Source organism: Pygoscelis adeliae, unplaced genomic scaffold (genome assembly GCF_000699105.1).
Source record: "Pygoscelis adeliae isolate BGI_AS28 unplaced genomic scaffold, ASM69910v1 Scaffold1, whole genome shotgun sequence".
NCBI classification, from domain to species: Eukaryota; Metazoa; Chordata; class Aves; order Sphenisciformes; family Spheniscidae; genus Pygoscelis; species Pygoscelis adeliae.
In genome coordinates, this window is record NW_008824051.1 from 2,336,517 (window position 1) to 2,352,981 (window position 16,465).

At 37.8% G+C, this 16,465-nt stretch overlaps 1 protein-coding gene across 2 annotated transcripts in view; it reads left to right on the top strand.

Annotated features, from left to right (window-relative positions):
* Positions 1 to 16,465, top strand: part of CLIP4 (CAP-GLY domain containing linker protein family, member 4) — a 31,610-nt gene that overhangs the window by 194 nt on the left and 14,951 nt on the right. Inside the window, exons 1-8 of one of the 2 annotated variants that reach the window (XM_009333624.1) lie at positions 187 to 248; positions 2,056 to 2,117; positions 2,713 to 2,859; positions 5,451 to 5,590; positions 6,507 to 6,600; positions 7,510 to 7,671; positions 11,002 to 11,120; positions 13,416 to 13,652. In XM_009333624.1, the coding sequence (XP_009331899.1) occupies positions 2,727 to 2,859; positions 5,451 to 5,590; positions 6,507 to 6,600; positions 7,510 to 7,671; positions 11,002 to 11,120; positions 13,416 to 13,652 (885 nt within the window). In that variant the 5' untranslated portion in view covers positions 187 to 248; positions 2,056 to 2,117; positions 2,713 to 2,726. Of the gene's footprint in view, positions 1 to 186; positions 249 to 2,055; positions 2,118 to 2,712; positions 2,860 to 5,450; positions 5,591 to 6,506; positions 6,601 to 7,509; positions 7,672 to 11,001; positions 11,121 to 13,415; positions 13,653 to 16,465 lie in introns of those variants that run through there. The other variant, XM_009333623.1, reaches the window with a different exon arrangement.

A 16,465-nucleotide genomic window follows, 5' to 3' on the forward strand; every position in this document is an offset into this window, starting at 1 on the left:
CTGGAAGACCTTCCATTCCATTTCACCAGGACTTCCCACCTGAGTCTGTATGTCTTGGATACTATTAATACCTCAGGCAGTTGTGTTTTTGCTCAGAACAGAAGTCAGTACGAGGACAATGTCTGTTTATCTTTTCCACTTCTTTGAAATAGTTTTCAACCTTTTGCTTTCCTTTTGCCTTTCCAGGTATGCGTGTGTGACGTTAACTGGTTGTGATGTTCTTATACCTGAGCTAGCTGTCTCTGGAGGTAGTCATGGGTGCAGAACATGTTGTTGCCTTGTCATTGCATGGTTCAGTACTGTGTCACGACATGGCAATATATTTCTAGATCCAAATGAAAATCCCACGGTGTAAGGATGTGCGTGCTTAGGTCAGGGGGTGTTGGCACTAGCGTAAACATGTGAAGCCATTCTTTACGGAGTTGGGTCAGCGCATGCATTGTAGCACTTGGGTCTTCATGTCACCTACGCAACAACACAGGTTGTTTCCTTGCCTGCTTTGCTTTGGTAGTTCATGTGCTGAATTCTTTGCACTCGTGTGACAGATTGTATTCTCCCTTCTGGCCCCTCAGAGTAAAAGATGCCCTGGAGATACTTGCAAACGCACAGATTCTGTTCTGTTCGGTCTGCTTTTCTGTGTGCCATAAACACTCTTTTTTGTATTAATTTTCAAATGTGTCTGTTGATTTCTAGTTCCAGCAACTTTTGACATCATACTTCACAAATTTCACCTCTTCCTGTTACCATCTCAGTCAGGTCTGGCTACTTTTCATCGTGTTTCTTTTGTTTCCTCAGTGTTGTACTGGCAGTGCTGGGCAAAAAGCTTATAATTCCTTTCCTGTCTTTTTCTAACTTAACAGGTTCAGCTTATCATCTCTTCTATGGTCATGCATACTACTTGTACCTTTGTGCATTTCGGAGAGTGTCTGATGTGCTACCTGTGCAAAACTGTTGTGGAGTCATGTGTTTTACAAAGCTTTGTTTTGTTCTGCCATAGCCTCTGAACAAATATCATATGGTAGCAAATTTATTTCATTGTTGCCCTACGAAAGAGGTTTAATGAGTGACTTGCAGCTTAAGAAACTTTCTAGACCCTCATATGAGAAAGCCATTGCTGTCATGTTTATGATGACTATAAAGCCATTCAAAATGTAAACTTTTCCTTACTGGATGAAAATAATAATTGAAATAATTAGTGATATTTTTGGCCTTGTTGAATCTAAGAATGCTTAAGCCAATGCAATTTGATAATGCTACGGGAAGAAATAGTCCTGCCCTTCCCAGTGGCCTCCTCCTTGATCTTCCCTTTGTGCCAGCACGTGCATTTGTACAGCTGCCTAAGACTGAGGAAATAAACTAGTTGGAGAAAAATTAGCATTTTTCATGTGGACCTCTTTTCCAAGCTGAGGACAGGGTGAACTGTGCGTGGTGTGCAAGAAGAGGAGGTTTTCATTTATTTACTTCAAGATTAGCATCTGTAATCTACTGCTAAAATGCCTTTTATATTAGAATGTAGATTATGTGAGGTTCCCAAATAGTGTGGCAAATTTATTTGAGGAAATATTAGAATAAATCTATTCATATAGCTTGTTGTGTGTAAGATACAAAACCCAAAATAAGTCTCAAAACCAGACTACTTTTTTTATTTTTCCTGTTTACTCATGTGTATAGATTAAATGTAATAAAAACAAACATGTCTTGAAGCCTTGCACAAATTCCTGAGTAAAGAGCACTGTACAGCATATCCAGAATAAAAAATCAGGTTGTTCAGTAGAAGCGCTGCTTTTACTCAGAGTATTTAACCATGGAAATTCAAGATGCAGAATTTCAGTTTTTCAACTGTGAGATGTAGTCTCCAATAGCGCAATAATGCCTGTTTCTATTAAGAATAATGTTTTTTGTTACTGTATTTGCCCGAGTAGATGTGTTGCAAGTGGTAGCCAGCTCTCCTCTGATCTTAGCATGTGAACCATAACTAGAATGTAACTTGGCCTGGTTGTTAGAAAATGTCACTATAACTCTGTACGGCCATTTAATCTTTCTTCTCTCTCCTAGGTTGCTCTGAGGCCTGAAAAGTTGACTGGAAACAACACCAGGGTGGAGGTTACAACACTGTGGTAAGTATGCTATTTTAAAACGTAAAAGAAGAAGAGAAGCTGGGAAAGGAGTTGATACGGAATCATGAGTCCAGGAGTGAATCACTCGGTGATGAATTGTCTGCAGCTTTGTGTGGGAAGATTAAAGTGCTGGGAATTTTAAAAGGGGAGAAAGTGGTAGCTGGTAGCACGTTCTTGCTCACGGTGAAGGAAAAGAATATGCATGCAAGGTATGAGGACACGTACTTGATGCTTCACATTTTCATAAAGCTGTAAAACACACTAATCCGTTCATCATCACTGTGTGGTTGCTAATTATAGCATTATTATTTTCATTACTGCTCAAGTGTAAAACTGGGAAGAAATATCATGTTTTCCATTTAATAACATGCAAGTTTAGTGATGAAGTCAAAACTAGAAGTTGGCTATCCTTGGCACCATACTCTACTAGCTTTTACTAATTAACTTTATTAGTTTGTAAGAATGTAATTATAGTGCTAGTTTATGTTTGCAAAAAGGAAAGGTTTTAGTCTCGTTGCACGTTATATCTTACTATGATAGAACTAGTCCAAAGTATTTCTAATGAGGTTATTTATTCATTTTTTTCCTCCTAAAGTGGCTTACTAGAAGATGACCATAGAGGATCTCCCAGAACCTTCCTTAGAAGGAGATTCCCTCATTGAAAGAGAACGGTTCTTATTCCCAAACTCTGAAACATCTGTTACTTTTTCTGTTGCTGCAGCACCCATGCCTTCAGACTGTGGTATGTACTTTTAACAGAAGATGAATTTGTGATCATCAGAGAATAAATTTGAATAATAAATTTTAAGAAAAGCTATCAACTCTTAATTTATTCCGTCTTTTTAGAAAAAGTTTACTGCTTGTTAAATGAATTCTCTATTATTTTTTTAAAGGAAATGAAAGATGAAGACCCATGCTTTTTCTATTTTTCTTATTGCATACATTTTAAAATGTCACTGTAGGTAAGGATCTTCATATAGATAGCTACAATTATAATGCCTTTGAATATTGCAGATGGTGTTAATAGCATCTATATACCTTAAAAATTGCTGCCTCCACCTCTGTTTTTCCCATGCATTGATTACAGCAATCAACTGTATTCAGGAAAAATAAATACATGTAATGTTCTGTCTTTGACAGACTCAGCATTCTTGAGACCCATTTGATGAGTTAGCGCAGGTTGGAAATTTAACAGTTCCATACGATATATTTTAGTATATGAACATGTGTCTTTACGTGGTTTAGCCCTGTTCTCATAACGTGTCTGTCCTATACTACTCTGAGTACTGCCATGATTTATTCCATTCTGCTTTCTGTTGCCTTAGAAAAATTTTCCATTTGTCCTTCTTTAAACATTGTTGTGTTGTGATATCTTCTAATAACACTACAATATCACTACTATCTGTCCTACTTGGTCTATGCCCACTCATTGAATAAAACCAATGCCTTTTATAGGAGGTCGCTGTCACCTGTGTAACAGTAATATTACTGAATCTGGGTAAAGAAGGTTAAACCACAACAGACAAAGATTCTTGGTCATTACATTAAGTGCGTTTACTTTTCCTTAATACAACTGAGCACTGTAATCAATGCATGGGAAAGACAGAGGTGGAGAAAGTAATGTTTTAAGGTATCTAGATGCCATTGTCATCCTTTCATGGAACTTTTTGTTTTAACAGATTTTCTGTAATATTTCTCTGGTTTGCAAACACTACAGCTGATCACCTGTTAAGCACTTACGATGGTTGTTATTAATACTTAACATATTCTCAGGTTTTTACCCTAGCATGCTGATTTTAACAGTCTGTTAGAGTTGATTTCTGATATATAATTTGGTTCAGGTTTGTAGCTAGAAATCGTCCCGGTAGAGCAAGAATCATGCATGTTGTGTAAGATCATTAATCTTGTTCGCTAGTTGTCTGTTTACTTCATAGCTTTCAGCAATAGATCAACTGTGGTGTGTGCGGAAGTTAAATATTGGTAGGTAAATCAGTAGATCTCTGTCAATGCATGGGACGTAGGTAAGAAGCACACTTTGTGTGGTGCTGGGAGATAAGGGGTTTGGGTTTTTTTCCTACGCTAGGTGCAAATAAAAATTCATACTAAATATCAGTGAAGTTGTCCTCCATTTTCATTCTTGTTGAATCAAGGCAATGCAGTTAGAGGAACTCTAGACAGCCTGGAAGGGAGCTCCATGTGTGCTTTTATCTGTTAATCCAATCTAGAAGCGTGGTATGCTCTTTTTGAGGAAAGGTTATGATGATTCATCCAGGAGGTAGTTTGTACCACGCCATACACCCAGATGGCTGATGCTCTATTTTACTTAACCTGTATGTCCGTTCTGAGAGCCTTGTATCTGTGGCTGATGCAAGCTGACATTGTACATTTATTTGAAACCTTTTTAAAAGGCAACTCCCTGATAGCTGCAGCGGGGGTAAAAGTTCAGTGTTTTCCGTGATTCAGTCATTTGCTGATGACAGTAGGTTCTGCTTCCATTCCCTCTCCTAATAGCCACTGCTGTCCAGATTCTTTCATATAATTTTCCGGAGTTGGAAGAAATTCCACAAATTTAAAATACAGTATGTGTATATACATGCACACACATACACTTACATTACATGTAAGTAACATGAAATATCATACTTCAATAATAAAGTGAATTTTTACACCTGTACTTTGGGTTGCCTGAAGCAACATGAGGCTTAAAATCTTAAAAAATATATCTTTTTTCTGATCTTGGTTTGGTAGCTTAATTTTTAAAGATGTTTGTTACCTGCAGCTGCCAACAGCTGGAATTGATACAGTCATGAAGTATCTGGAAATAATGGAAGCCATAGAATGCCTTCCTGATTTCTGCATGTGTTTATATTTTGTCTGTTTTATGTAAATTGTGATGGAAGAAGAAGGAAAAGACATGTTTTGTAGCATATGGAGAAATCATGTACGCATTTAATCACTGAGAGATCAAGAGGCTTGTCTGTGCTTGGGAACAGCTTAGAATCACCAGTCTTTGGCTAGCTTGAAGCAAGAGTAAACCCTTATTAGGACAATCACTGCACGTTTCTGTTAGTTCTTGCCTAAACTTAAAATCAGTGTTGCAGTACCGTTGTGTTGGTTGCTGATTCAAAGCTTTTTCAGAAGTATAAGCAAGACCTTAGTATTAAAGGAAAAATAGACCAGATGTTAAAGAAAATTTTCTAAATTAATTCAACATTCTGATTTTCCAGTGTGATTAGTAGTGAAATGACTCTGCTATTCTTTGCCTCTGGGTTTGAAAAACTAGATGCCTGTTAAAACTTACAATTGTACCTAATAATTCCTTTTTTTTAACAGAGTTTTCTTTCTTCGATCCCAATGATGCAGCATGCCAAGAAATACTTTTCAACCCCAAAACATCAGTTTCTGAATTGTTTGCTATCTTAAGGCAGTGGGTTCCACAGGTCCAGCAGAATATTGATATTATTGGGAATGAGGTGAGGTATAAATAAAGATCCTTGAATGCTTTCAGTGTTACAGAAATACTATGTTGACAACGAATAAAACCAGTTCATTCAGAAGCAGAACTAATCACAAATGCAGATACAGTTTCTGCCTTTTAACAAGTAGTTACTGATCAGTGCCTTGTATTCCACATGGTGTCAGCTTTCATTTGGAAAGAGAAAGATGATGGATAAAAATTCAGTACATTTGGATAGATGGTAGAAACAATGTTTCTTCTCAAAGCAGTTGTTTAGAGACCCTTCACCTTGGTGTTTCAGTTTCCTACCTATCAGTAATCATAAACTCCAATATATGAAGTTACAGTGAAGCCTGATCTTAAGGGCAATGTTTCCAAGGCACAAAATGAGTTAGGAACGGAAATCTCTTTGCAACCTGCAGTAGGCTACTTTCAGAAGACACCTTGTTTCTAGTAATTCTGTCCTGCTTTGTTATTTTTCTTCTTCTGGGTTGCAGGCTTTTCTAGACAGGTGGGGAAGTATAGTAAAGATTCTTCCTACCATAGTATAACTGGGGGCTTTTTTTGGGGAGGAAGGGGGAGATTGTTGAGAGATCAAAGAACAAGGGGGGAGACTTCATAAATTACGTCATTTTCCTATTGTTCAGTTAAGCAGTTAACTTTTCAGCATGTGAATTGTATGTTAAAAGTAATAATATAAAGAAGCTTTAAAATCTGTCAACAATGAAGGTTAATGATATTCATATAATACTATTTACTACATTTGTGCATGTTGCTCAGTTCTGCGGTTACAGTCTATTCTGGCAGGCTTCTTTGTTATTAGCCATTGAAATGAATCCAGGAGTCAATATATCTGAAATAACTTACTAAATAATGCTGATGTCAGAGATATGCCAAAGCTAAAATGTACTTGTTTTCCACTTTTCTCTCAGATCATTAAAAGGGGTTGCCATGTGAATGACAGAGATGGACTGACTGATATGACTCTCTTGCATTACACTTGCAAATCAGGGGCTCATGGTATTGGTGAGTAAAGAAACATGATTATAGATGTAAAAACCTAATTAATTCACAAAGGCTAATCGCACCCACTATTACAGAATTTTTCCTTGCAGTAGGTTTTGTTTTTTTTTTTTTTTTTTACTGCTTGGTTTTGGCTCTTCTAGTGGCCATCAGAAGGGAAGATACAGAACTGTAGCGCAGTTATGGCTATGGCAGTTGGGAGTAAGTTGGGTTAGTGGTATAGGTATTGCAAACAATAATACCAGCTTAAGCATATATTTAATGTAGCAAAGGCTGTTTCAGACTGAGGTACAAACTGCGAACTAAGCTATCGACAGTTTTCTTATATCAGCGAAACTAGAACATTTAGGTGACTGGCTGTGTTTTTTTTTTTCTTTCACCCTGAACATGTCAGAAGAAAACAATAATGTTTGTTTGCATTACTATTCCATAAGTACTGGAAATAAGAGCATATTTAGCTCTTTTTGAACACCCCTATTAGCTTTTCTGTGTTGTGCTACTTTTTTGTTGGCCTGAACCCAGTTCTCCTCTGAGTTTGAACCAAGTTTCTGAGTGAGGTCTGGCATAGGTTAGCTTTCCTGGTGTTGGCAGGTCTTCTAACAAAAACTTCAGCATTGTGGCGTGTAATTTTTTTTCTTCTATCAGATACTAAAATCCCTGGTTTTGATGGGTGACACATTATTTACATTAGAGATAAACAGGTAGTGTTATTATATACTATAGTAGAGATTTCAGCCCTTCATGATAAAAGGCAAAGATTTCTGTATCCTAATCCTAAAAAGAAAGGCATAGTAATTGTTCTGCTGTGAGCTTTAAGGGTTTAATATACATTATGTGTTACACATAAGCATGTGCATGTTTTTTGAGGTCAAATAAATCTGTAATGCGTATTTTACAAAATTTACCTTGCAGGTGATGTTGAAACCGCTGTAAAATTCGCGACGCAGCTTATTGATTTGGGTGCTGATAGCAGTTTACGCAGCCGCTGGACAAATATGAATGCCTTGCATTATGCTGCCTACTTTGATGTTCCAGAACTTATTGGTGTTATTTTGAAAAATGCAAAGCCAAAAGGTAGGCATCGTTACTTTTGTTTCATGTAGTTGTCTGTATTTTGTTACTGTGTTGACCCTAAGCTGGTGCGTAGTGGTCTCTTAAGTGTGGGGTTTGTTTATCCACTATACATAAATAATTTCTACTTTCTTATTCTTTTAGTCAGCCTCATTAGTTAATTTTTCTCTTAACCTATTTTTTTTTGCAGTTTAATGCACTGATTCCATTGCTGGTTTTTAAACTTGAGCTTTGTACAAGATGGTAGAGAAGTATCTAATAGAACGGAAAGCAAGCAGGTTAATTCTAAGTTGTTGAGGACTAAGAGAATGTATGCAGAAAGCCAAAGATGTAACTGTTCTGGTAAATTCTTAGGGTTTTTAAGATTCCTTAAACATTGAGAAGTATGTTTGAAATGATGGGAGAAGGGTAAAGGAGAAGAATGGCATGTGGCAAATTAGTGACTGAAGCAACTTTGACATGCTCATTTTTCCCGCTTCTCAGCTATCTAGAAGGTCATGTGTAAAGAACAGTTTGACTTCAGTGTTTGGCATATATAGATAATACCTTTTGGAATGATCATATGAAGGATTGGTAATTGGACCCCTATTTATACTAATGCAAATGGAAATACAGAAATGATTCTGAACCAGAACCATTTGTTCCTAATTTGGTCAGGATCTCAAAACCAGTAAGCAATTCTAATATTAAAATTGTACAAATGTTAATTTGTTCTACTGAATATCCTTCTGATTGTGCCATTTTGCAAAATGATTAATGCCCTTTTTTAGCTAGGTGTAGCTAAAGACTGTCTCAAAATTCTGGAAAGCTGATAGGTTTTTGGAGCGCACAAGGCTTGCTTACCATGTCTTGAATCATCGTGGAGGTAATTGTTAAACAGCGCTGTTATTGGTATGACATGCTTAAGAGGTAAGAAGCGTAGGTTGGTAACAAAAGACAAAATAAGGCTGCACAGTAGTTAAGTCTGCATCACATTTCAATAGTCCGGTCTCCATAATTTGCATCAGCAGATTAGGTCTTCTTTCAGACCTCATTTGCATTTGGTGGTGTCATCTCCTCCTGTGCAGTGCCTACAGAAGGGGTGGGAATTTGCTCAGATTTCCAAGGAAACCACTCTGGTTAAATGCCTTGGCAGCTGGCAACTCTTGGATAAGCAGGTGATTTTTTTATCTCAGAAAATGCATAAAATGATTTGCCCTGTGACATGAAAACAATGGATGGTCTGAATTAATAGAAAGAATAATCTTAGCTCCATACTTCATCAGGCAGTTTGCAGAGAAGGGAGGACGTACGTAGAAGGCAAATATGCCTTGGATGGGTCCGTACTGAACTGGAGAAAAAATGGTTGTTAATGGACAAATAACTTTTCAAGACAGTGGTGTACTGACTCTGAGACGCCCATTGTGAAACAGCCAGTACCACAGATGTTTCCTTTTGATTTACTGCTAAACTATTTCCTCTATGACGCTCTGCAGTTCAATTCTTTATACAGATTTATTCCTCAATTGTTAGAGAGCTAGTTTGATCTTAGTTTTTTAGAGGTTTTAAATATAAAAATTGTTAAAGGCTTAAGAAATAAAAATAGAAATGTTGTGAGGTGCCATTAGACAATGACTGTAACCTGCATGGGTTGCTAACGATAGACCATTACTACATATTAATGTCCCCTAGATAGTTTAGGTGTAGTTACGGGGTAACATTTGATATATATGTGTTTCTTTTTGTCACCTGTACTATGCCAACTTAGACCTAGAAAAAAACTGTAAGAAAACAGTGTTTAAAAACTCCAAGTGTGAAGCTTGCAAGTTTGAGGAAGTCACACTAGTCCAGTTAAAAAAACCCATAAAAATCTACGTGTCAGTTATTTTTTAAAATAGGAGTACATGCAGCTGCTGCTGACTCAGTAGCTGATGTTACTGATCGGTATTTCTGCAAATTGGTTCCTATGTGTGCATAAAATACTCGGTAGCCTTATTAAACACGGAAGTTTCAATGGTTGTGCACAACTACACAGCTTCTACTCAGCTTTAAACTGGTAATGGTCTTTTGACATTTGATATGTAAAAAGTACATCTGCATACGTAGCTGTTGTTACGATTGCGTCGTGTGAATGCAGTCTTTTTTCATGCATGTGCCAATTAAATTTAAAATAGCTGAGTTTCTATTCATATTAGTGCAATTGTAAAACTGTTAAAATATGATCCCAAATTTATTAGCTTTGATCTTTATAAAATTCAAAGTCAATCTTTATTAGTATGTATGAAATTGACATATCTATACAGACATATATATTTATGTATCTTCTATATACGTTGATGTTTTATTTGCCTCCAGAATATTAATTCAGTATAACTATATAAGGATGTTGATACAGTTGGCATATACTTTGTTTATCACATTGTGAAAAGGGCTAGTGGTTTTTGGGACAGAGACTGATACTGGAAGATACTAGGAGACTGTACAGCCCTGAAGTGGAAAGTTTTATGTTCCTCACCAGTATTTCAAATTGGAACGTTATTGCTAATACTTGTTTGCGTATTAAATCAGCTGGCATTTTTATTTAACAGTCATATACATATTTGACTCAAATGGACATCTCTCTTGCATAGTTTGAGAGAGGAGCCAAAGACTAAATAGACATTGAAACTCCAATCTTCTAGAACAGTCACAACTTCATAGCAGATCAAAAGATATATCGGGAACAATTGATGGAAATACGTGTTATGCTAAATCTCTTCTAGTCAAAGGCAGTGCTCCATTTTCCAAACTGTCAGTGCAAGACACTTCAGAGTAATTCTTTGAAAATAAATTATAAAAATCGCTAGCTCTTACTTTGTTCTTGGCTATTAGTAATTAAGTCAATGTAAAGCAGAGGCATAATCAGTTTTCCCTTGCCCCACTACATGTTCACAAAGGAAAACAACTGGTTGAAGATGCATCTCGTTTTAACATTTGACACCTAGAAGCAATAACATATAAGTATTTCTGAAACATTCATTTACATGCAGACGTAAAGTTACTAACTTGTTAATCTTAGCGCAGTAGATTGGGCATCCTGAATAGCAACAATTTTGCAGTTAAATCATCAGTATTATAAAATGAATGAAAGTAAACGCTCATCTTCCAGATTGGTTCACGGTATGAATAAACAGATGCATATAAGGTTGATATTCCATGTAGAATTACTTCTCATATGCATTTAGTACATAAATAGTGGTGTCTCTGTATAAATGTTAACATAAACTGTAAAAATGAATGTCCTCTCAAGGAATCTGTAGAGTGAAATGTTCACGTAACAGACTTACATACCTCACATGTGATGTTTAATTGCAGATGTGGATGCCACCTGTAGTGATTTTGATTTTGGAACAGCTTTGCATATTGCTGCATTTAACCTATGTACAGGAGCTGTCAAGTGTTTGCTGGAACACGGAGCAAATCCTGCCTTTAGGGTAAGGAGTTAGGTTGTAGATTCACCAAAAGGTGAAAAAGTACCTGGAAAAATTGAACAGTCTGTCCAGGATTTTGGTTAGCTAAAAACATGTCGCATGGAGTGATAGTGCCTCGGAAAAATTGTTTATAACTCGTAGTGGGTGATTTTGTATGCTTTGTCATACTTGTGTGAAGTTTGTGTTTTTGTGTCACAGTCTAGTTCATTAGTTCAAATAGCTTTCAAGATGTTCTTCTATTTGTTGCTTGAACTTCCATTTGTTAATACTTCTTTGTGTCTTGCAACAGTTGTCATGGCAGTGGTGGATCTTTTCAGAAATACAGGAGTGCAATCTGTGACCTCCAGAAATGCAGTGTATTGCTTAGCAGTAAACTTAGTCTTAGCATAAGTAACTGATAATGAAGAAACATGAACTGCTCTGCTTACTAACCAAATAATAGGCCTGAGTTATAGTGTAAAGTGCTGCTATATGTGTCTAGCCACAAATCTTGGGTTTTGATTGTTTTTTGTGGTTTTTTTTTGGGGGGGGGGGGGGGGTGGGGGGTTTTTTTTGGTTGGTTTTTGGTTTGGGGTTTTTGGGGGTTATTTTTGTTTGGTTGTTTTTTTTTTTTTTTTTTAGCATAGGCAGTATCAGTTCTCCATTTTCAAGTTCAGGGTTTTTTTAGTGAGAAATTATAATTGTTTTAAGGGTACTCTAAAGTCATTATTCTGTATCACTGATTGTGTGAAATCTTCTGGAACATCATAGTTCATACAGTTCTTCACGATATTCAATCTAGATCTCTTTAAAAATGCTGTTTTTCTTCTTTGTCTCGTTATTTAGTGTGCATGTACACGTTTCAAATTCTATGGCGGCTGTATGTTTAAGAGTCTGTTGTCACAGGGAATACTGCTTTGTAGTTGCACAAGCATTCTGAGCTGGCAAAAGGTGGCTCTGCCCTTGAGAAAAGCAATCCCGTGCCACTGTGCCCACTTTTGCCTTCTTGCCTCTGCTCTGCCCCCTACCTTGTGTTGACGCAAAGATTTGCAGGGCAAAATCTGCACCTGGTGGGCTGAATTGCGGGACTGATCTGACCAAAACAATCGCTAATGTGATGGCTAAAAACGCAGAACGAACTCCCTGCTATGTCCTGTTTTTAAGGTACTGTGACTTGAATGGGGCTGACCTTTTACTGACAGAATGACTGTAGATTTTTAAGGAATGGTAGGTGTTTAATTCTTCAATCCCGCAATAAATTTCTGACCAGAGACAGTGTGTAGAGTTTGATTATATGAGGACAGCAGAGTCTAAATGCTGACTAAGGATTACAGTTTTCTAGGGTTGAGACAGGGAGATTTATAGGGGGCTAAGGGAAGGTTGAGCTTTCAGTCTGTTTTTTAAGGAAACAAAGCAAATACAATCTTGCTCTGCATCATTCCCTTTTTGAGCTTCCGGTAATTTCTGAGTCCAGGGGCTCAGCTGAGACAAATTTGGAAGACTGAGATAATTATGTTTCCACAAACTTTGTGAAAATTGGCAGATAGGCGAAGATCCATACTAATGCCTTTGCTGAAGAAAGCGTAGGTAGAACTTGCCGTTGTAGCAGCCTGACCCCCAACGGTGTCTTTGCCGTCTGGCCAACTGGCCTTGAGTTAAGGTTAACTCCAGGTGAGCTGGTACTCCAACAACTCTGGCCTAGGGTGAGTGTCACATGGGACATACGGGGAATCACAATCACTGCTCTCTGGGAATGGGAAGTGTTTGGAAAGGACTCTGTCCTTAATTCATCTCTCATGGAATAGTCTGTATCTAAATGAACAGATTTATTCAAGTATTTATGTGAGGCATCGACTTTGTGTATTCTATACATGCAACATAAATTCTATCTTACATTTGGAATAAGCCTCACCAAGGACTAAACTATACACTGGGTTAAGATAAATTCTTTGGGAGGTGTTAGCTTTACAGTATTGGCATTACAGACCAGAATTCTTGCTTACTTTCCTAAATCCGTGTTCAGGTACACAGATATATACACGTGCTTTTTTCATATTTTCTGAGTACTAATAGTGTTCTTAAGATTAAAAATGTTAGCAACTTAGCACTTGTGAAAATAATACACTGTAAATGCTAGTTTATATATCTAAGGATGTTTTGGCATCCTTATTTGAAAATGTGGATGTTTTTATAGTTGTTTATGTTCTAGGAAAAATATCTAAGGAAGAGGATTAAAAACTTCATAAACTGCTATGGTTTTGCCTGATCAGCTTTATCTTGTCACGACATTAAATCCTGTGCTATGTTATGTTTCTCCAGAATGACAAAGGGCAGATTCCAGCAGATGTGGTTCCTGATCCGGTAGATATGCCACTGGAAATGGCAGATGCAGCGGCCAGTGCAAAAGAAATCAAGCAGATACTGCTGGATGCAGTGCCTCTCTCGTGTGACATCTCAAAAGCCATGATTCCAAACTACGATCATGTCACAGGCAAGGCCATGCTTTTATCGCTTGGCCTGAAACTGGGAGATCGCGTTGTTATTGCGGGACAGAAGGTATGATGAGCAACCTGATACTACCCTCATAATTTCAGGACAGTCAGTCTATTTATCCCTTTGGAGACATACCTCAACTCTGAGGGCGTAAAACACTTTCTGGGAGGTATGAGCTCTGGATGGCAGTAAGGATCTGGTTACAGAAAGTAATAGGCTGAACAGTTATGTGTTAAAGAAAGTGACTACTATGAAAAGCTGTTTTGACAGGCACAGTCTGCATTTTGTATCTGTAAACAATTTTTTAAGTCTCCTATAGTACATCAGCATGGCTCAGCTTTTATTAACATTTTTGGTGTCACATCAAAATGATGGTAAAATTTACAGATTACTTTGTGAGTTGTGCAGCTTTCAGTTATGAATACGCATTCATGAATTACCCCTGATAGTTTCCAGAAGGTGGTAAAAGAAAACTTTAATTCTGCTTAGCCTGTAGTAACCCAATTTCACTAGTGCAATGCAGCTAAAATTTTTGAAGCAGTGCTGTGCCAATGGGGTTGTTACATGGTTCTGGGGAAGTATAAGAACGTAGCTAATACTAGTCCAGCTGCAATGTCAAAAGCTGTTAAGAAGCTACCTTGCTAGACACATTTTAAAAAATGTATTTGAAAAATGTAACATTGATATTGCAGTTAGCATTCATACCTTTTATTTGCTCTGATAGCAAGGGCTCTGAAATGATTTAAGAGTGCTGGAACTCTTTAAAGATTTCAGATATTTTTCTGGTAAATATCGAAGGCATTTGTGAGCAAAATTTTATGTTTGAGTACCTTTAATGATTTTTCTAGTATAGCTTCAGATTTGTAATTATCACAGCTAAAGTGTTCTAAAGTGAACTCCACCGAGAGTGCAAAGCAGCTTCCATTCTGTATTTTCATTTGGCGCGTTCTTGGAATTGGGTCAGGAAAAGTGAAGGAATCACTAGCTGTGCAGAAAGCATTTTAACTGAAGTACGTACAGGAAGCCACTTATTCTTTAAAGACAGTAAGAAGTTCATGGAAGTTTCTTTTACAGAAAGCCATTGCACAGTGAAAGCAAGGGGAGGTGATGTAGCGGCAAGTTAATGGAGGCTTTATAGCAAGAAAGGGAAGAAATTAGTCCTCTTGTGTATCTTTCCTCCAAGTAAGGCCCATAGAACTGTTTGTGCTGTAATGTGCTTACCGTGTGTGGATAAAGCTTCCTGGGTTTGGTTACTTTTTTTTTTAATTGAGTATGCTAATACAGTGTTTTTTGAGAAATTGGTGGAAGCTGTTTTTCTGCTGCCAAAGGCCAGCAGGGCTTTCCAGCTAGCTTTTTTTAGGGGAGCCAAAGCTGTCATGCGGCAGGTGGGAAGGAGGAATGTGACTGTGCTTTTTGGTCTTCCTTTTCCACGTCTGCTTTCCTCCCTTCCTTTCTTTGTGTGCGAGGAGCTGTTCTGCATTACTCCCACATCGTTTCCCACCCACTTCTCCATTTGTCTGAATGGAGAAGTTGATCTCAGCTCTGTCTTCCCCTCTCCCTTGATACTCATAAATGTGTGCGGGGTGGAGCAAAAGTGAGAGCAGGATGATGAAAACGGTGCCAAATTCTTAACCTCCTCTTGGATCAGTTCTCATTTCCAGAATATGGAAGCTGGGACGAGGGCACTGGAACGGCAGCATTTTTACAAGCAATGTTTATGGATTCCTGTTCTCTTTCCTGCTTCTGCAGTCTCCTAACATATCAGCTTTAATGAAGCTTGAAAGCCAAGCACAGTAGATGCCAGAGGGAAAATGGATTCCTCTCTTGATGCCTACTGCACCTGTCATTCTAGTTGTCTTACAGGGTAGAAAGCTGTGTAAGCAGGTGTTTATGTGTACATGATTTGGGGTCCCCCAGCTTCACCAGCTCATGCTCTGCTAGATTCTGTTACTCAATGAAATGTGAGTGCAGGGAAACCAGTAGCTGGAAGAAAACTTTTCTCCTGTTCCTGCCATGTTTCTCATGTGCGAGATGTCCTCTGCTCCTTGCCTGCGCAAGTCCTAGGGCTTGTGCAAAACTGGGGCCTCCGGTTTGCCATCGCCACCTCCAGTTAAAGATGCTGGTCCCTTCCCTCTGCTCGGTAGGTGCCCTTTGGCTGGTGCCTGGAGAGGGGAGGAATCTGTTAGGCTGCTTGGCCAAGCTTCCTCTGGCTGAATTTGGTCTCTGGGTTGGTAGCTAAAAAGTCTGGGTCTAGATTAGTGTGATGTACCTGCCTATAACAATCAAGTTTAATGGAGGTCTTCAGATTAAAAGAAGAATAGGCTCTGGGTCGCGTTTCTTTCTTTACAGAACATTAAGAAAGAGTAGCTGGAAGGTTTTATAGTAAAGGAAAAAAATGGTTTCTGTCTGTTTACTCTCTGAGGGCTGGATTAGACAGTGAAGTCATAGTAAAAAATGAATTAATGGTATTAAGGTCTCATGAGATAATGAAAACTGAGCAACTGAAAGATCAAGGGTTTTTCTTACTAAAACTAATTTAAAAATCAAATATAAAAATGAATTTAAATCAGTGTTAAATGCATCTCTGTTAGTTATTCCTCCCTCGTTTGGTTGAAGTGTGTGAGCTTATAATGTATATTTATGGAGACTGAGGTCCACCAGAAAGACTGGTCTGTCTTGATATTCTTGATATACTTATCTGTTCAGAGTCTACATAGTATATATTGAAACAGCACAAAAATGTTGTAACATTTGCTGGCTTTTAAAATTTTGTTTAATCATGCGGAGGGAACAAAAGACTTACACATTTTTTCCGAATCAAAAATGAAGTATGCTCCGAAGTTTACCCTTTAACCTTTGCAATATATATATAAAAA